The 19,328-nt window shown below is 39.8% G+C and overlaps 2 protein-coding genes across 2 annotated transcripts in view; one reads left to right on the top strand and one right to left on the bottom strand.

Moving 5' to 3' along the window:
* KAT6B (lysine acetyltransferase 6B) overlaps window positions 1–9,063 on the top strand; it is a 244,452-nt gene extending 235,389 nt beyond the window's left edge. Inside the window, exons 17-18 of the mRNA XM_044659049.1 lie at window positions 1,872–2,160; window positions 5,284–9,063. Of these exons, the coding sequence (XP_044514984.1) occupies window positions 1,872–2,160; window positions 5,284–7,835 (2,841 nt within the window). The 3' untranslated portion in view covers window positions 7,836–9,063. The remainder of the gene's footprint in view (window positions 1–1,871; window positions 2,161–5,283) is intronic.
* A 6,978-nt stretch (window positions 9,064–16,041) lies between these two features.
* DUSP29 (dual specificity phosphatase 29) overlaps window positions 16,042–19,328 on the bottom strand; it is a 52,366-nt gene continuing 49,079 nt past the window's right edge. The window contains exon 5 of the mRNA XM_044662800.1: window positions 16,042–17,037. Within this exon, the coding sequence (XP_044518735.1) occupies window positions 16,796–17,037 (242 nt within the window). The 3' untranslated portion in view covers window positions 16,042–16,795. The remainder of the gene's footprint in view (window positions 17,038–19,328) is intronic.

Genomic DNA, 19,328 nt, shown 5'->3' with positions numbered 1-19,328 from the left:
ACATTTGTTATCACTTTCTTTGCTGTGCCCAGGATCCCTAGGATATTGAGGCGGCAGGTACTTATATAGATAGAGGATGTGCCACATAAGTTTAGTGCTTTTCCAAGGTCACACCACATTATGCCCATGATCTTTGACAAGCTGATGATTAGAATTTGGGGTTTTAAATCTGAGAGTTCTGTTAGATCATGCTACTTTTTATACCTAAGTAGAAATTTTCTGCTATCTCTAGAAAAGCTATATACTTCAAAGACTTGCTTACATAAAAGGATTTATAACAAAGAAGAAATCAGTTCCTGTTTATATCATTATTTACTTGTTCAGTAAAAATTAAATAAATTACAATTTGGTAGATTTAGAATTTGACATCTGTAAATGTTAGATTACAGAATGGGATTAGGAGATAGATATACTTTAGTGAACAATTAGGTATTCCCTAATCATTTTACCTTCAAAATGGCAAGAAACAGCAGGTGTTTGGAAAACATGTTCACCTCTAATTTATATCTTAAGTATATTAAACTCTTTGCTTCTACAAGCACTTGTAAAGCTATACATCACAAATACTTAGAAAGAAACTACAGTTTTTGTTGTTTTTCTATCAGATATTACCAAAATAATTTATCTGTGTTCCACTTGTTAGTGAGTTGCTTCTTAGCAGCAAATTTATATTTGCTTTAGTGGAAAGAACATTAGTTTTGGAGTCAGAGGACCCAGGTTTAAATCCAACCAATAGTCCTCAGTTTATTCACTCTGTAAAATTAGGGAATTGAATTAGATAGCCTCTAAGATCATTTCTAGCTCTAAATCTATGAGTGTGAATCAATTTCTTGTTTCAATTTACAATCCAATGGCTTTTATTTTGAGAAAAAAACCCTGTAATCATGGTTTAGCTAAAAAAACAAAAGTTTTTAGGCCAGTTTAAACTGGCAAAATGTGTTAATGTAGCCGTAAGTGTGCTGATTTTTTTCTTTTTAAGAAAATCTTAATTAGAACCTAGAATGATAAAGCAAAATAAGTGAAACAAAGGCATTTCTTGGATATAAGCGGTACCAGCTTGTGGAAAAAATGGCATATATACATGTTCCTTAAATATTTTCCATTTAAGCTGCTCCTCTGTTAGTGAACAAAACATTTTCCAAACTACTTGAATGCCACAATACAGCAGTGGATGGCATGTAGCTTTGTAGATTTCTTTTTGATATTTGGATTCAATCAATCAGTAAACATTAAATGCCTATTTTGTGCCAGAATACTATATTAAATGTTAGAAATACAAAGAAAGGAAAGAGACCATCTCTTTCATGGAGGAGACAGTACAAACAACTATATGGAAGATAAATTATAAGTAATAAACAGAAGAAAGGCACTAGAATTGAAGGAAGGGAGTGGTGGTTAAGAGAGACATCCTGTAGAAGATGAGATTTTATCTAATACTTGAAGGAAACCAGGAGGTAGAAATGAAGAGGGCATGGGGAATATCCAGTGAAAATGGGCAGAGTTGGAAAATGGAGTGTCATATTCTAGGAACAGCAAGGAGGTCAATGTCACCAGACCACAGCAAACATGAGAGGGTGTAAAGTGTAATGCTGAGGGCCACAGAGCTTTTCCATTAGAGACGTGCTAGAGAGGTAAAGGTTTGCTTTTATAATTCATGTTTGAGATGTTACAGTTTTTCTTCTTAAAGCATTAAAAAAATATATGTGTGTATTTAGAAAATCTCTTCCACTGTGGCTATGGCCTGGAAAGAACACTAATAGTTGTCAAATGGAAAAGTACATCATTTTTGCCCTACTAGTATTGGCATGAATGTTTTTTTCATTTGTCAGTGAAGATTTCATTAATTCTTAGACATTGTTTTGAATTTCCAGAGACCTTTTATACTGAAGAAGAAAAGGGGCCGTAAGCGTAGAAGGATCAATAGCAGTGTCACAACAGAGACAATTTCTGAAACTACAGAAGTGTTGAATGAGCCATTTGATAACTCTGATGACGAGCGGCCAATGCCACAGCTGGAGCCTACCTGTGAAATCGAGGGAGAAGAAGATGACTTGAAGCCTGCCATTAGAAAAGTATTCCAGTTTCAATCTGGGAAAAAAAGACAAACTGAGGAAGAAGAGAAAGACAATCATTGCTTTAATAATGATGACCCTTGTAGGAGTAAGTAGAATTGGCTCTTTTGTTTAACAAAATCATTATGATTGAATTTTCATAACTAGCTGAAATCCAAGAAGTAGAATCTTAAAGACTAAAAGGCATCTGTAAAACTGTTTTTCTTTCCTCCATCTAAAACAATTATCATCTGTCAGATTCTTTAAGACTTCCCAGGGAAAGGAGAGTTCACCTCCTCTTCCTAAAGTTAAGTTTGGTGCTGAGTAACTTCCTAGAGAAAAAATGTTCTTTGAGATATGCTAACCTAGCCTTGGAACCTTGATATTCATCACTAAAAGCCATTTATAATAACTAGAACTGTCTGACCATGCTTTCTCAAGTAATCATGGTTTTTAAGGCTCGTTGAGGAGATTTTTCCCTCTATTAATTTTTTGTATGTTGCACTTCTCTACTCTGTTTTCTACCAGGCTTCTATTCAATAATTTGCTGATGTATTCTTTAGAGCAAGCATTTTTTTTTTGTAGTGTGTGATTACAGAGAACAAGAGGGCTCCATTCATTTAACCTTTTGAATAGTTTGATTTCTTGGTTCTTCTCTCATATAACCAGTCAGAAAGATAAGAGAAAATTTTCCTAAGTTGAATCACGGAATTGAGGCCATCCAATCTGACCCACAACTGAATAATTTCTTCTGTAATATCACTGATGATTTCATCAAGCCCTCACTTGATAATCTCTAGAGTGAGAAGGGAAATAATATTCCTTGCTTTGGTCAAACTGGTCTAATTCAAGAGTGTTAACCCTTCAATAGACCATAGATCAGTGATCATAACCTATGGTGCCCTGGAATGAGGCAAAGCCTGGGACCTCACATTCCTCCTTAAAAATATACCTCCCATTTTTTTAAATGCCTCATGCATTTAAGAAACCTGGTCCTCAGATAAATGTAAAAAACATAAGAAAATGGGCATATCTTCACTCCTTCCACCACTCCCACTCCCACCTAAAAGGACCTTGTTTGTGAAAGCTTTTGGAGCTGAGAGAATAATGAGCATATCTCATTGCCCTCAAAAATGTCAGGAAACATTGGTTTGGTTTTTTTTTTTCCTTTAAGAAGCTGGTTGTAAGATTGCTTGCTTTCATGACCTAAATTTTAAAAACTATTGAAATCTACTTGGCTGAGGAATACTCTGGATCAAAAAGATCATTTCCTTAAGAAACTTTAATGTAATTCCTGTTCCTGACTTGCTGTTTCTCCATGTCCTGTAGATAATTCTGAACATTTTCTGTATGACTAGTATCGTACCTTTTAATTCTCATCTTTGTCTCAGTTGTCTTTAAACAATCTTCAGTGATCTAAGATTTCTTTCTGAATCGCATTCTCCCTCCTCTACAAGTTACCTAAAGATTCACTTTCTGTTTCAGAGAAATAATGTGTCTACATTATTATTTATCATTATTCTACATTATTAAATCATTAGCTGATTTAATTGTAATAGCAGCTAAGCTAAGAACATGGAATCCAATAACATCAGCAATGTTATTGCCCTTCCAAAGTGCATAGAAATAAGAGATTTTTTTGTAGACCTGAGATAATGGTTGGTATAGGGTTTTTTTTATATTTGGTGCTACAAAATAAACTATTTTACACCATGTATACATTCTCTCCATGTAGCGAATTTGAAAATAATACTTGCTGGGTAAGTCTACCTACAATCTTTTTATCATGCACATAAATGAAGAAGTTCATCTGCCATGTATTGGTTGAATGAGATAATTTCTTTTCCAAATTGATTAGTTTTTATTTAATCTCACCAAAGTGACACTTCCATAGTGTCTCCTTTGTGTCAGCTACTGTGCTGACTGCTTTACAGATATCTCATTTGATTCTCACAATAACTCTGAGAGGCAGGTGCTATTATTACCCCCAATTTATAGATGAGAAATTGAAGCAAACAGGTTCACTGAATTTCCTGTGGTTGCACAGCTAGTAAATGAGGTCAGATCTGAACTCATTATGAACTTCAGTTTAAGAAGGGTTAGACTTTTTTTTACAAAATGCCTCATCATCAAAGTAAGATAATGAACTCAAAATGATAAGCCCCACAAATAAGCTAACTTCTGGTGCTCTTGGTATTCCTTTTGGAAGTAACTGATCCAGAATATTGCTGGTAGAATTTACTGGTAAAAGAAGCAGTTAGTAAATGTAAAGATAAACTTATTCAATTCGTAGCACATAAATGTAATCATCTGATGAGAGACTATATATACATATGCATCTATGAGGTTGGTGTATTTAGTTATTCACTAGTTTATTTCACTGCTTGCTTTTTAGAATAGGAAGAACATAGAGGTCATCTTCATGTCATTTGAGGTCATTTTAATCCAGTAAATGTCAAAATATAGTTTTTTAACTATCTGGCTAAATTATCAATAGATTTATATTTATGAATGTCACCTTAAATAATTTAATGTAAAGAAATGGACTGTTATTTAAATCTTAATGTGAGAGAGCTTTTGCAATTAATCAATCTTTGAGTCCTATTTTGAATAATTTTGCAACCTTCTGTGTTTTAAAGAAAAACCCACAAAGTTAAGAAAATTGAAGTTAAGGTTTTCTTAGTAACCCTAAGCTTTTTAAATAGTTCTCTGCAATACCATGTAGGGATGATTTTGGGTTAATAGAAACCTTTATAACTTGTATATTTTCTGAATTTTCATTGATAAAATTGTCTTTTTAACATTGTAGTACTGGGGTCTATTAAAGTAGAGGAGTTTTTAATCTCTTTAAATGTCATTCTTTATGAATATTGCAATTGCCTCTATTAGCTACTATAATGGTACTGATATTGCCCTTATTCCTAAAGGCAAAGAAAGACAGATACAGAACAAGAGAAAGAAACAGAGAGAAAGCGACAAAGAGAAATAGAAAGAAAAAGAGAAAGGAAAGAGAGTTTGTGTGTGTGTACCTAATGTAATGTTCTTGTCTTAGTTTTTTACTTGGTTTATATGCAAGTATTATTATTTACAAGTCTTTTTAGTATGTTTTAACCTTTAAAATATTAAATTTAAAACCATTAATTAATTTGGAAAAGGAAGTTCAAGATATTAATGATTATGCCTTCTAAGACTCTTTTTTTTATATTTTTCCCTGTTCTATTACCTCATAAAGACAACACAGATAATGCAAATAATTTAAAAGAAGACAGTGTAGACAATCCAGAATCTCTAAAGTGCAAACAAGGATGGCCAAAAGGAATGAAGCGTGGCCCATCTAAATGGAAGCAAAACAAAGACAGGAAGACTGGTTTTAAACTGAACTTGTACACTCCACCTGAGACTCCAATGGAACCTGACTACCAAGTAACAGGAGAAGAGCAGAAGGAACCCACTGAAGACAAGACAAGCCACCCTCCTCTTGTGGCAGAGGAAGAGGTAAAAGAAGCAGACCAGCCTGTGCAGTCCCAAAATGAGAATGGAGGAGAGACATCTGTACCTTCCAGCCCAGATAAATTACCCTTTGGAAATAAATCAGAGAATAATATGAGGAAACCTGAGGAGGAGGAGGAGGAGGAGGAGGAAGAAGAAGAAGAAGAAGATGATGATGATGATGATGATGAAGATGAGGAAAGAAGTTTAGAAAGGGTCTCAGACGGTGCTCAAAGTCAGGAAAGAGACCACCTGGAAACCTATGTGGAACAAGAGGATACAGAGCGCTTGGAGGACCATGAAGAGGAGGAAGAAGAAGAGGAAGAGGAGCCCTCCCGTAATGAAGACCATGATGCAGATGATGAAGATGATAGTCACATGGAGGTCACAGAAGCAGAAAAAGAGGAGCTCTCAGGAGAAGCCTTCAAGGAAGTTCTGGAGAACCAGGAGACTTTTTTAGACCTGAGTGTCCAAACTGGTCCTTCAAACCAGGAAAACTTAATGGACTGTGGCATGGAGCTGGCAGCTTCATGTAGCAGTGAAGGTAAAGAGCTTCCTGCAGACACAGAGGGTGTGCCCGAGGCTGCTGAGGGACAGGCGGAGAGTCAGGACCCAAAGAAGAGTGAAGACCTGAGTTCTGAATTCAAAGAAGAAACTCCAGAAACCATGGAGATCGACTCAGAGACCGTCCAGGCAGTTCAGTCTTTGACCCAGGAAAACCCGGGACAGGATGAGGCCTTTCAGGAGTGTGCTGAAACTCAAGAGGCCTGTAGGAGCCTACAGAGCTATTCACAAGCAGACCAAAGCCCACAGATCGCCAGTCTGGACGATTGCCAGCAGTCCAACCACAGCAGCCCCGTTTCCTCCGTCCATTCCCATCCTAGTCAGTCAGTTCGTTCTGTTAATAGTCCCAGTGTTCCTGCATTGGAAAACAGCTATGCTCAAATCAGCCCTGATCAAAGTGCCATCTCGGTGCCATCTTTGCAGAATATGGAAACGAGCCCAATGATGGACGTTCCCTCGGTTTCCGATCATTCCCAGCAAGTCGTGGACAGCGGATTCAGTGACCTGGGGAGTATCGAGAGCACCACTGAGAATTACGAGAACCCGAGCAGCTATGACTCTTCCATGGGCAGCAGTATCTGTGCGAATAACTCTTCCCAAAACAGCTGTTCCTACAGCAGCCTCACGTCCAGTAACCTGACCCAGAGTAGTTGCGCCGTCACGCAGCAGATGTCCTCCATGAACGGGAGCTGCAGCTTGCTGCAGCAGAGGAGCCTCAGCTCTCCGCCCACGTGTAACGTCAAGTCTCCCCAAGGCTGTGTGGGGGAGAGGCCCCCTAGCGGCAGCCAGCAGCTCTCCCAGTGCAGCCTGGCCGCCAACTTTACTCCCCCAATGCAGCTGGCGGAAATCCCCGAGACCGGCAGCGCCAACCTCGGCTTGTACGAACGCATGGGTCAGAGTGAATTTGGGGCCGGGCACTACCCTCAGCCATCAGCTACCTTCAGCCTTGCCAAACTGCAGCAGTTAACAAATACTCTTATTGATCATTCATTGCCTTACAGCCATTCCGCTGCTGTAACTTCCTATGCAAACAGTGCCTCTTTGTCCACACCTTTAAGCAACACGGGGCTGGTTCAGCTTTCTCAGTCTCCGCATTCTGTCCCCGGGGGGCCCCAAGCACAAGCGACCATGACCCCGCCCCCCAACCTGACTCCTCCACCCATGAATCTGCCGCCTCCTCTCTTGCAACGGAACATGGCCGCCTCTAATCTCGGCATCTCTCACACCCAAAGACTGCAAACCCAGATCGCCAGCAAGGGCCACGTGGCCATGAGAACCAAATCGGCCTCTCTCCCAGCAGCCGCGGCAGCGGCGGCGGCACACCAATCCCAGCTCTACGGGAGGGCCTCCCAGACGGTAGCCATGCAGGGCCCCGCCAGGACTCTGACCATGCAGCGTGGAATGAATATGAGCGTGAATCTGATGCCTGCCCCCGCCTACAACGTCAATTCGGTCAACATGAACATGAACACCCTCAACGCCATGAACGGCTACGGCATGTCCCAGCCCATGATGAACAGCGGCTACCATGGCAACCACAGCTACATGAACCAGACCGCCCAGTACCCCATGCAGATGCAGATGGGCATGATGGGAAGCCAGCCATACGCACAGCAGCCGATGCAGACAGCGCCCCACACGAACATGATGTACACCGCGCCGGGACATCACGGCTACATGAACAGCGGCATGTCAAAGCAGCCCCTTAACGGCTCCTACATGAGAAGGTAGGCCCGCCCGGGGCAGCACTATCGGATTGATCTGCACAAATGTCTTTGGAAAGTACGATTTCAAAACCAGCAATTGGTGTGAATGCAAAAACATTTGTTGGCACCATTTATTTAAAAAAAAAAAAAAAAAAAAAAAAAAAAAAAGCTGTATGCAGCAGAAAGCCTTATACACGCTGTTCTCCTTGGTTTCCTTTTCCTTTTGGTGGTTCCTCTGTTTCTGTTTGTTTTATATGACGTTCTCTGCAAAAGAAGGCCTCTCTCTTTGGACTGCAGTTCTATGGCAGCCACTTGACGTGCCTGCTCCCATATAAATGAATAATGTGGATGTTCAACCCCAAATTCTCTGTTATAATGCTGAACCTTTAGCTTTTTTTCCCCTTCTCCCCTTCCGCTCCATGTAAATGCCTTTAGCATTTCAGTTATTGTATATTTTGTTGAAGGTGACACCTCCGCATGCCGCTAAGGTCTTTGTTAGTGACAGTGCATTTCGTAGTACTGTACAAGTGTTGTGCTAACAGTAAGCCATTTCTTAAGTTTTTTGCCTTGATTAGGGTGCCCTAATTTGAGGGTTTAAAAAAACTCTATTTTTGTTAATTATAAAACTGTAAAAAGCTCTAAAAGCAGTTCACATTTTGTTAGTTGAAAGGGTTTTATTGCTAAATGTTTGGTGTAAAGTTAAGACCCTTTCCCATTTTGGTGACAGATTTCTTTGGGGAAAAAAAGGCAGCTTTCTGTTTTATAAATGCAGACTTCTGTTTATGGAATGAAGCATATCTCAGTGTTTATCTGTCAAGTTTTGAAACATTTCATATATGTCCAAATACTTGGCAGGATTTTAAAAAAAAAAGTGAATTTGGTGTAAAGTTGCTATTTTATGGAAATGCCTCTAACTTTACATTTTCATTCCATCTGTAGATTTTTCTATCTTTATAAAATATTGGAGTTATTTTTTAAGGAAAAATAGAGCAGTAGCTTGTGAATAGCCCAAACTAAGCTTACAAATCGCATGTAAAAAAGCAAAAAGTTATTTGTGTCTGTTTATATTGCTTCCTTTTTTGTAGCCTTTGTACCTGTACAGGGTGACTGTAAGGGCCAAGCAGAAGAGGCGTAATCCATGTATAAAATAGGAGCCAGCAACACTCTTGTATTTATCTGTTCTCTTTTTAGTCAGTCACTTAAAAAAAAAAAAAAGCTGTACATTTTAACATAAAATAAATTATGATGAGCCATTTTTAGCCTCTTGTGTCTTGTCCTATTATGATGATTAACAGAAAATGACCAACTGAGCTGTATTGTTTGTTACATCTCTGTAGCTTAAACACTGCCTTCATCTCAGAACACATACACATTTGGGGGAAATAAGTTATTTAGCATAAATTTGGAGAGTTCTGGGTTGTTGGGCTTTTTAAAAAAAATACCACTAAATAAAAGTAATCTAATAAAAGCGTGACAATACCAAATATCTATTTAATAAATTAATTTATATGAATTTTAATGCTTTTCATGAAAGAAGTTTATTTTATGCTAGTGCATACGTTCTGTATGCCAGTCATTGTCTTTAAAATAAAGTTACTTTGTTTTCTTTCTTTTTGACTTTGATCTTCATTTGCAAAGGAAACTTATACAAATATAGAGCATGCCAGTCCCTCCATTCACACAGCTATATTAGTATAAACACATCTCACAGCAATGCCATTTTAATGGTGTTTTATAAAAAACATACCAAAATGCAGCCGATTTAGGGATTGCATTCCTGAAAAGGCACTCAAAGAACCCATTGAAATGCTCACTTCTGAATGTTGTTTTTTTCTTCAAGACCCCAAAATATTAGTCAATGACTGACAGCAACAAGGTATGAGCAAGGAGCGACATTTCACATAATCAGCATAAAGGAAGTTCTTGAGTGCTATGTAAGAGTTAGAAATCTTCCAGCAACCAGAAAGGAAATTAATTAGTGATTTAGATCCTATTAACTATCCACTAAACACACTCAAAATGGACCTCCTCTTAGTTAGCATTGGTCATCATAACGAGTGTTCCCGCCAAGTAATTAGATTTATTCTTGTTTTGGGTGTCAGTAGTTACTATCTCACTGTTGTTCCACAGAGTACAGATTTCATACAGCTCTCATAATATATGTGCCAAAGGAAAATACATTTTAAAAAATGGGCAGCATATATAATTAATTCATTCAATAAACATTTACTAAGTACTTATTTTGATGAGGTGGGTCTGTGTCTCCTTAACAGCTTTCATATTCTAATCAGAGCTTCTGAATTCATTTTCTCTAGTCATCATTTGAAACCCTTGTGAGTCCGAGCTTTCCATTAGCTTTTATAGACAACACACCATCTAGAAGAGTGCCATTTTGGGAAAACCCATCTCTAAGTCTGTTCAGAGTTGGTAACTATCTTTAATGTGCATCCTAGGGCCCAAATGCCACAAGGAGGTCAGAGGAAAGCAAGGTCTTAATGTAAGGGAGGCATTGCTAGGCTGAACATTTACCATCACTCACTGGAATTTCCTGCATACCACCTGCCCGTCACAAGGTGTCCGAGTTCCTGGTGGAAATCAATCGAGGCTTAAAAATATCCAGGCTGAGCAATTTGGATTTCTGAGCATTTGAAAATTGAATCAAGAATTTGGACCTAAATATTTTTAACCAATTCACATATTCACTTCGTAGGAAGTTTTAAGCTGCTGTGCTCACTCAGGAGCTGAAGAACCTACTTTAATTTCTCTGTACCTTCCACCTCTCAGGAATAAGTGAGAGACTTCTTAATATCTTTTAATTCACGTCAGGGGGATTTACTTCAGATGAGGTACACTGATCGGAAGACATTGACATTAACAAGTTAGAAGTTAAGAATGAACTTAAAACTTTTTAAAAAGTGAACTTAACTTCATGATTTTAGTAAGGAGATCTGATGACAAAACCCATTCCCAAGGAAGAGTGACTGCATGACAAGAAGCTGCTCCTTCAGCTTCAGTAAGAATTTGAATAGTTCATCTACTCTCACCCTAATGGATTTGTTTGGAATACTGTTAGTAGGTTCAAGGCACCTGACCCAGGTGAACTTACATCCTTAAGTTTTAAAAGAACTGGCAGGCACGATTGCTGAACCACTGTCAATGTTATCATTATGATCACGAAATGTAGAAGACATTACAAAATGGGAGAACAGCAAACGTCCAAATTCCTACTCCCCCCCCCCAAAAAAAAACCAAACAAACACAAATAGAACAGTCTGCAGTCTATGGACCAATGAACTTGATTCTGATTCCTGGTAAATTTTTAGAACAAATCGTTAAAGAAATGGTTGGCAATCATCTAGAAAGGAAAATAGGGATTCCCAAAAGCCCTTATGACTTCATCAAAAACAGGTCATGCCAGAGTAACCTCTTTTTTCTTTTTTTTTGGTCGAGATTACTAACCTAGTAAAATGAGGATATATTTTGCCTTCCTTTTTCTTTTTTTTTAGTTCCAAATTCTCTCTCCCACTCTCCCTCTATTTTAGCAAAGCCTTTGATAGACTGGAGAGAGATTCAGAAAGCAGATAAGACTTATTCAAAGTCATCATGGCAGGACATTTCCATTGGAGTGCCCTAAGGATCTGTGCTTGGTCCTGTGCCATTTAAAGGCATAGATAGTATGTTTATTCTTTTTGCAGCTGACAGCTAGCTGGGTGAGATGTCTCAGATTGCTCAGATAATTGAGAGAGGTCAGAATCCAAAAACCTCTGGACAGGTTAGAGCCTTAGGTTGAATCAAATGGATTTCAATACAGGTACATGCATTTGGGAAAAAAACTACAAATATAAAATTGGGGAGACATACTTAGCAGTTATTCTGAAAAAGATCTGGAGAAACTAGTAAGACTGAAAGTTCAGAGTGAGCCAGCTGTAAATGTGGCAGCCAAAAATAAAAAAATCTGACCTTCAGCAGTAATGAGGGACACAACTTCCAGGAATGGGAAGGTGATAGTCCCATTGTACTCTGCCCTTTTCAGATTATTATCTGGAGTCCTGGGTTCAAACCTAGACACCCCAATTTAAGGCCATTGATAGGGTGGAGAGTATCCAGATTAATGTGACCAGGATGATGAGTTCGTATCATGAGGGCTGGTTGAAGTTACTAGGCATGTTTAGCCAGGAGAAGATAAAAATTCAGAGGGGAACATGACAGCTGCCTTCAAACATAAGAACTACCATGTGAAGGAGGAATTGGGCTCATTCTTTTTGGCCCCAGAGAGCAAAATCAGAAGCAACGCATGGAAACCACAAAGAGGCCAATTTAGAAGATGTCAGGTTGGGGGGCTTTGGGGGCACCAAACTTCCCAACAACTAGAGCTGTCCTGGAGTGGAACGGGCCACCTTAAGAATCAGTTAAATTCCTTCTCTGTAGAGGTCTTCAAGTAGAGATTCTACAACTCCTAATTGAGTGTGTCAGAATGTAGACTAGAAAGCTATTGAGGTCTCCTCTGGCTCTCCTTCTGTGGCTCTGTGAGAGTCTCATTTGCTAAGCAAGTTTTATTTTCTGTGAAATCAATGTTTTTGTATCAGATTGGTGTAATCATTGCTTCTGAAAGAAAGCATATGTTTTCTGTACTAGAAAATTTATACACAAGTGGCATCCATTGCAGTTTAGAAAGACCTCATGATTCATTTCTATTTAGAAATTTTTTTTTTGCGTGATCTCAAAATAAAAAGCCACAGATGGGTATATGGAGCCTTATTTATCTAATGGCAGATCTATACATGTCTGCATACTGTCTAGAAAATTTTTAAAAATCATTGAAGTATAATCCTGTCGTGATGAGATTGCTAGACTTTGGAAGATCTGGTCTCCGATGCTATCTTGGACATTTCCTTCCTGGGTGCCCCTGAGCCCCCTAAGGCTACCTCGAGAACAGTTGTTGATCTACATGGATTAGCATTTTTTATTATAAACACTGTGAGCCAGGCACTGGGGATACAAAGAAAAGCTGATCTATGATAAGAGGAGAGAATGGTGAGGACAGCATGAAGGACATGAAGCTTTAAGAGCTGATGTTTTAGCTTTTATATATATACACATACATATATATAATGTATAATATATATAATTTTATGTTTATGTTATTCATATATTTATATGATCTTATATCATATATTTATATAGTATAAATTTATATATAATTATATGTATATATAATTTATTGTATTTAGCTTTATATTTAGTTCATTCATATCCACATAGGCAGATGGAAGAGGTATTTCCCCTTGGAGCTGTGTTCCTTTGAACAAAGGAGGAATCCTGAATCAAACATCAGAGACCACCTCTGGGGTGAAGGGCTTAGTAGAACCCAAGATGGGCATGAATGAGGGCCTCAGCTCCCTTCCTCTTTAATTTCTTTTACAATAAGGTGCATATATACATTTTAATAATAGCATTAATATAGCACTTGTAAGGTTTGCAAAGTACCATAGAAATAGCTCATTTCATCCCCAAACTCCAGGGGGAGTTGGGGGGGGTGGTATTATTTGCCCCCATTTTACAGATAAGGAAACTGAGGCAGGAAGAAGTTAAGTGACTTGCCCAAGGTTGCTGTTTGAGGCTTGATTTGAACTTGGGTCTTCTTGACTCCAAGTATAAATCCCTCTATGTACTATGGTGCCTCTACAACTTTATTAACTATTTTCCTCCCAACGGCCCTTTTAAAAGTAGGTATTGCTATTTTTTGTATGAAGGGATTGAAGTTCATAGAAGTTCTGTGACGTCCTTGGGCACATAGCTGGTAAACAGCAAACCTTGTCTCAAAACTCAGATCTTTACCCTTTAAGGCCAGGGTCCTTTCTCCCCCAAACTGTAATTACATCTGCATTTGCCCTTAAATCTTTTTAGGATCATTATGCTAATATTAAAGTGTTTGGGGTTAGTTTTTCCCTTCCCAGGAACATTTTCTATTTTAACTTGTCCTGACTTTATACATTTAACACATTCGATCATGAATTCATTTTTTTTCTTTATAGATATGCTGATAAGGTTATCATGTGTTATCCAAATAACAGCTCATCAGTCCGATTCCCGTGCCCACCAACATTTAATAAACTTCAGTCAGCATTTCCCCTTTTAGATTCATGTAAAAGTTATGGGATTTACTGAACATATTCAAATTTTCATCGCACAGTGATGATCGGGATTTTGCAGAGTCATTTCCATTTTAAAGATTACTTTTCAACCAGTATTCTCATGGAATCATGATAGATATTAACAATTAACATTGAGGTGCATTCTACATACCTATCACTACAGTGAGACAATTTTCCCACCTCGGGTTAGGCCTTTTCTAGGAGTACAGACAACGGATCAGGGTATCCAGGGGCTCCCATCCATCATTTTTTCCCTTCTGAGAACCACCCAAACATAAAAAGTCTGCACCAATCTCAAAGATGTGCCTGACTATATACAACTTCAATCCAGACTCCACCATCAGAAACTCATTTTGTGCTTGACTACATTGTCCCTATTTCAGAAAAGGTCCCCTTTTCTTCCCCATTTCAAGGTTTTTCCACTCGATCTTTTTCTCAGCTTTTTTGGAGGGGGTAGTTTCCCTCTCCCCCCCCCCCACCTCTTCTGTGTCTGTTCTCATCCCAGAGAGTGTCTTTCATTGTGTTCCATCTGAGTTGACACGCTGGTATCTATTTTCAGCTACAATGTCACTCTTCCCACATTTCCCTCCAGAAAGAAAATTGACTGGCACTTGAAATATTCTTAGCCCATTCACTTAACTTTTGGGGAAGATAAGCACCACCATTTTGATTTTGTTGCTTAATTAGCAGAGATATAATTTGTAGTTTCACTTCTTACAAAGGACAAACCAGCCCTTTTTCATTGCAGTTCTAGTTCGTTTCCAAAAGAGGAAAATAAAACTCTTCCTGCTTCCTGATTTCTCTAAATTTGTAGGTCCAAGGGTTAAGACATATTAGATTTGATTCATTTCCCAATCTTAATTTAAGGTTGTAGTTCTCAGTGAAAGTCTATATACCAGCAACTAAACATTTTCATTCCAAATCTATTTGTACTTCATTGGATAAAGCTTTTTCAGTGCCTGGCAGGGAAACCTTTATCCAGATGGGTCTAGACCTCCCTCCAATCCATTTATATTTTGATCATTTATTCCAATATATAGAATTCCTCCACACTGTAACTTTTCCCAGAACTCTTAGTAAAATAGGGAGTATCAACCAGGTAGATGAGAGTGATCTTATAGACAGTAAGAAAGGACATCATTAAAAGTAAAACTGTACCACTCTGGTGTCGATCCTATCCTTCAGGCAAGTCATTATTAGTAAAATGAATAACAATCACATTTATATTTTACTTTAGGTTTTCAAAGTATTTTTCCTCACAACAACCCTGTGAGGTAGGCAGGGGAAGTATTATCTCAAACTCAGAGTTGAGGCAGAGAACTTCTACAAAAGGATATTCTTGCCAGGGGACTGAAAAGTTAAAGATGGGAACTGACCTCTCTTAGAAAAATTCAAGGGGAGTACAGCTCAGGACTAGAACCCAGGTTTCTGACCTTGTTTTGTTTTTTCGGTTGTGTCTGACTCTTCATGACCCCGTTTGAGGCTTTCTTGGCAAAAAGACTGGAGTGGTTTGACATTTCCTTCTCCATCTCATTTTTCAGATGGGAAAATGGAGGCAAATGGGGTCAAGTGATTTGCCCAGGGTCACAAAGCTAGTGTTTGAAGTCAGATTTGATATGGGCACAGCACTCTATTTAGAACACTCCTTTTGACCCTTATTTTAATGTTGCCATTTTTTTTTTCAATTAAACAATGTTGCCATTTTAAATTAACACATTTTTTAAGAGAGACCTGTGGCAAAATGGGAAAAGGATAGAGAGGTTCAGGTTCTTTCTAGTCATTGCTCTGCCATCAATTTAGCTCTTATGCAAACCACTTCATACTCTGTACCTCAAGTTTCCTCAACTGTAGAGGAAGAAGATGTACTTCAAGATCCATTCCAGCTCTAATATTTTACAACTTCATGCACAGGGTTAAGAAAAGATCTTTCAAAAAAAGCAAAGAATTGACAGATGGTCCCTGTTTTTGCTTCCCCCATCCCTCCCTCCCTCCCTGCCCTGACCCTTTCAGATTCCTCAGTTCTTCTGTAACCATAGAGAGCTTGAGTGAGTCTGGGTTACGTGCATCCAACTCATGAGGAAGCTAGATTAGGTTGTAAATTCTGGAAACGTCCCGTTTCATACATGCATCCACCAGTGCAGATGAGCACTGCCCCACGAGAGCATGTCAGATGCCACTTTCAAAGGCTGGCATCAGTGAATGCCAAGGTAAGCCTAGAAGAATTCCTGGATGGCCCAGGTGATAAAAGATGGTGCTTGATACCATGAAAAGATTTATGGAAAGAAAGAAAACAAATTACGACCCAGAGGAAGTGATGTGTTATTAGTTAACGTGACACTCTTCTGACACAGCCCTCCTTGCCATAAGCCTGCCCTTGGGTTGCTTTAAAATCCGTTGTAAAATAACAGTCCGTGGGGAAAAGGTGCCTTTTGCAGAGGACAGGACCAAAAGTTTGGATCATGGCACAGTTTCTATATGTTTTCCAGTCATTCTCACCTCCCCATTACAGACTTAGGTTTCACTGAAGTTCTACATGCTCATCTGCAACCAATTCCACTGTAAAATACTTTTTTTTTCCTTTTCCTCTTGCTGTGAAACAAAAGTATTAGACCCTAAAGGGAGGCAGCTGAGGGAGTATGGGTTTTAAATGATCCCCTAATATGTTCCACAGCACTCCCTGTGATGCTTAAAAGCTACTCTGAAGAAATAATGGCTGACTTCCATGTTTTTCTTCTTCATGCCAAAGAATTTTAAGGGGCTATTTTTTTTAAATGTTCTTCTCCAGCTCAAAGTATTTGGGGGCAACTATGTGTGAAGGGGTTGTCAAGTCTTAGATCTCTTTCTCTTCCAAGTTCTCTTCTTCATTAGACTGAGCGTTTCGCCTTTGGAGGAGCAGCTGTTTGTCCAGTTCCCGAAGCTGTTTGAGAAATCCACGATTGGGTAGAACGCAGCGATTCTTGGCAACTTGTTCAATGGCATCCACCACTGTCATGTTCCTGTAAATCATTAGGTATGCCAAGACCAAGGTAGCTGAGCGACTACGGCCCATAGCACAGTGAACTAGAATTTTATCTGCAGAAAGAGGAGAGAAGAGGGAAAAAAAAGCCACAAGTATCAAAAAATGGGGAAGAAAAAAAAAAAGCCTTGCAAACAATCCCTTTCTCCTGTCTCCCTAATAACTTCTAAATAAGGTTTTCTAAACCAATGTGCTAGGAAATCTAAATCAATCAATCAATCAGTATTAATCACCATCTGACAATGTACCAAGCACTGGGGGAGGGGGGAAGGGAAGGCACATGGAGAAAACACTGATTTAGAGTCAGAAGACTTGAATTCAAATCCTACTTCCAGTTCATCCAAAGAGGCCTTTGGGAGAGTCATTTAATCTCGGGGCCTCAGTTTTTTTTTTTTTTTTCATTTATAAAATGGGGAGCAGACAAGATGAATGCTGAGCGTCTCTTGCTGCTTTGGACCTACGCAGTGGTGTACAGGAGCCAGCTCTGACAGGCTTCAGAGAAGAGATTGTTGGATATTCATGGTGAGAATTTACACCTCAGAAACTGGCAAACACTATAAATAAGAGCTGGATTTATGGTTTTGTTGATTGTCTAGTTATGAGAATGTGAAGGAGGACAAAAAATAAAAAAGAAAATAAATATATGGGTTTGTTTTTTTTTGGAGAACTAGTTTATTAAGCATTTACCACCATACCCCTGCCCATGGCCCCCTGTTAGGAATATAGGAAAAGCAGATCCAGGCCTGGCCTCGGAAGAATCTGGGTTCCAATCTGGCCTCACACACTTCCTACCTGTGAGACTCGAGGCAAGCCACTTAAACCTGATAATGGAGTCTATGACAGAAGGCAAGGCTTTAAAAAAAAAAAAAGAGTAATGGCGGGCCATTAGGTTAATTGTTACATATCTCAGACTTCCCTCAATAAATACTTGCGTCCACATTATGCGTGGACGTCTAGAGTATGGCGACATAGATAGAAATGTTTCGGGGTGCCTATTTGGAAGCCATTGAGCAGAACCTTCCCGGCGTCGGCCCGGGAACCGTCTAATTCTCTTTCTTAGGCTGCCCCCTTCCCGCGCGTTACACGAGCCCCTCGAGCCAACCAGCTTCTGCCAGAAGACAACACGTCAATGTGGTCAGTTTCTTATCCCAGGACCAACCCAGCCAAGTCTGTTTTCTGCTTTTGTTCTGGCCCTTCGTGGCTCAGACAAGGGGCAGCATTATTCCTGGCCCGGAACTCCTTGATGGGGGGGGGGGGGGGCGGCGCAGAATGGAGGGGCTCGCTCTGGCTTTGGACCCTCCAGCTGCCTAACTGGTGGCTTCGGTTTCCTTCTAATAATCCCCGAGATTGTTCCAGGGGCCCCTGATAACTGCAGCGCCTCTTCCTCTCGTGGAAAAAAAGGGCTAACTCGTTCTGTCAGGACCCAATATTTGAAACAGATGAAAACTGCAGTTCATTTGGCAGGCGGCTCGGCTCAGGAGAGCTTAGTATGGGAAGGGCCGGCAGGCGGGTCTGCAAGGAGGAGAGAAAGAACTTCATCTTTAGATCCTGGAGCCTAGCTTTGTTTTTGAATACTGGGCTCGGCCGTTTGCTGGGACAAGTAGCCCGGCTCCTCCGAGGCACCGACGAGGGGGGTTTGGCCCAAGGGCTTCTCTTTCACTGCCCTCCCCACCCCACAGTTTATTGGTCACAAAAACAATCTGTTGGAGGCAGCGTGACAAGAGCAGCAGAACCCAGAGGGTCAGAGGGTTCTGCGCCAGCCGGGAATTCTGTGACCTTTTCTTTACTGGGCTGTTGTAAGGACCCAAAGAGATAATAATGTCTGTAAAGCACTTTGCAAACTGACAAGCACTATACAAATGTCCCTGATCTCCAAGGCCCTTTCCAATGGATTGACTACTTCATCCTCGAATTCGGTTGAGGCAATGATCTCTCTCTTTCCTCTGTTTTTGTCTCTCCCCCTTCCTCTGTCTCTGTTCTTTTCTCTTTATCTCTGTTCTCCCTGTTTCTATCTCCCTGTCTGTCTCCTCTGTATGTGTGTGTGTCTCTCTCTGTCTGTGTGTGTGTATATATGTGTTCTCTCTGTTCTCTCTCTCCTCTGTCTCTCTCTCTCTTCGTTTGTCTCTCTCCCTCTCTGGCTGCCTCTGCCTCTGAGTCTCTCTCTCCTCCTCCTCCTCCTCTTCTTCTCCTCCCCTCTCTCTCTCTCTGTCTCTCTCTCTGTCTCTCTCTCTCTGTCTCTCTCTGTCTCTCTCTGTCTCTCTCTGTCTCTCTCTCTCTTTCTCTCTCTCTCTGTCTCTCTCTTTCTCTCTCTCTCTCTCTCTCTCTCTCTCTCTCTCTCTCTCTCTCT

This window comes from Gracilinanus agilis, chromosome 2 (assembly GCF_016433145.1).
Source record: "Gracilinanus agilis isolate LMUSP501 chromosome 2, AgileGrace, whole genome shotgun sequence".
Classification (NCBI taxonomy): Eukaryota; Metazoa; Chordata; class Mammalia; order Didelphimorphia; family Didelphidae; genus Gracilinanus; species Gracilinanus agilis.
The sequence above is the reverse complement of the archived record's forward strand: the minus strand, read 5'-3'. Positions and strand labels throughout refer to the sequence as shown.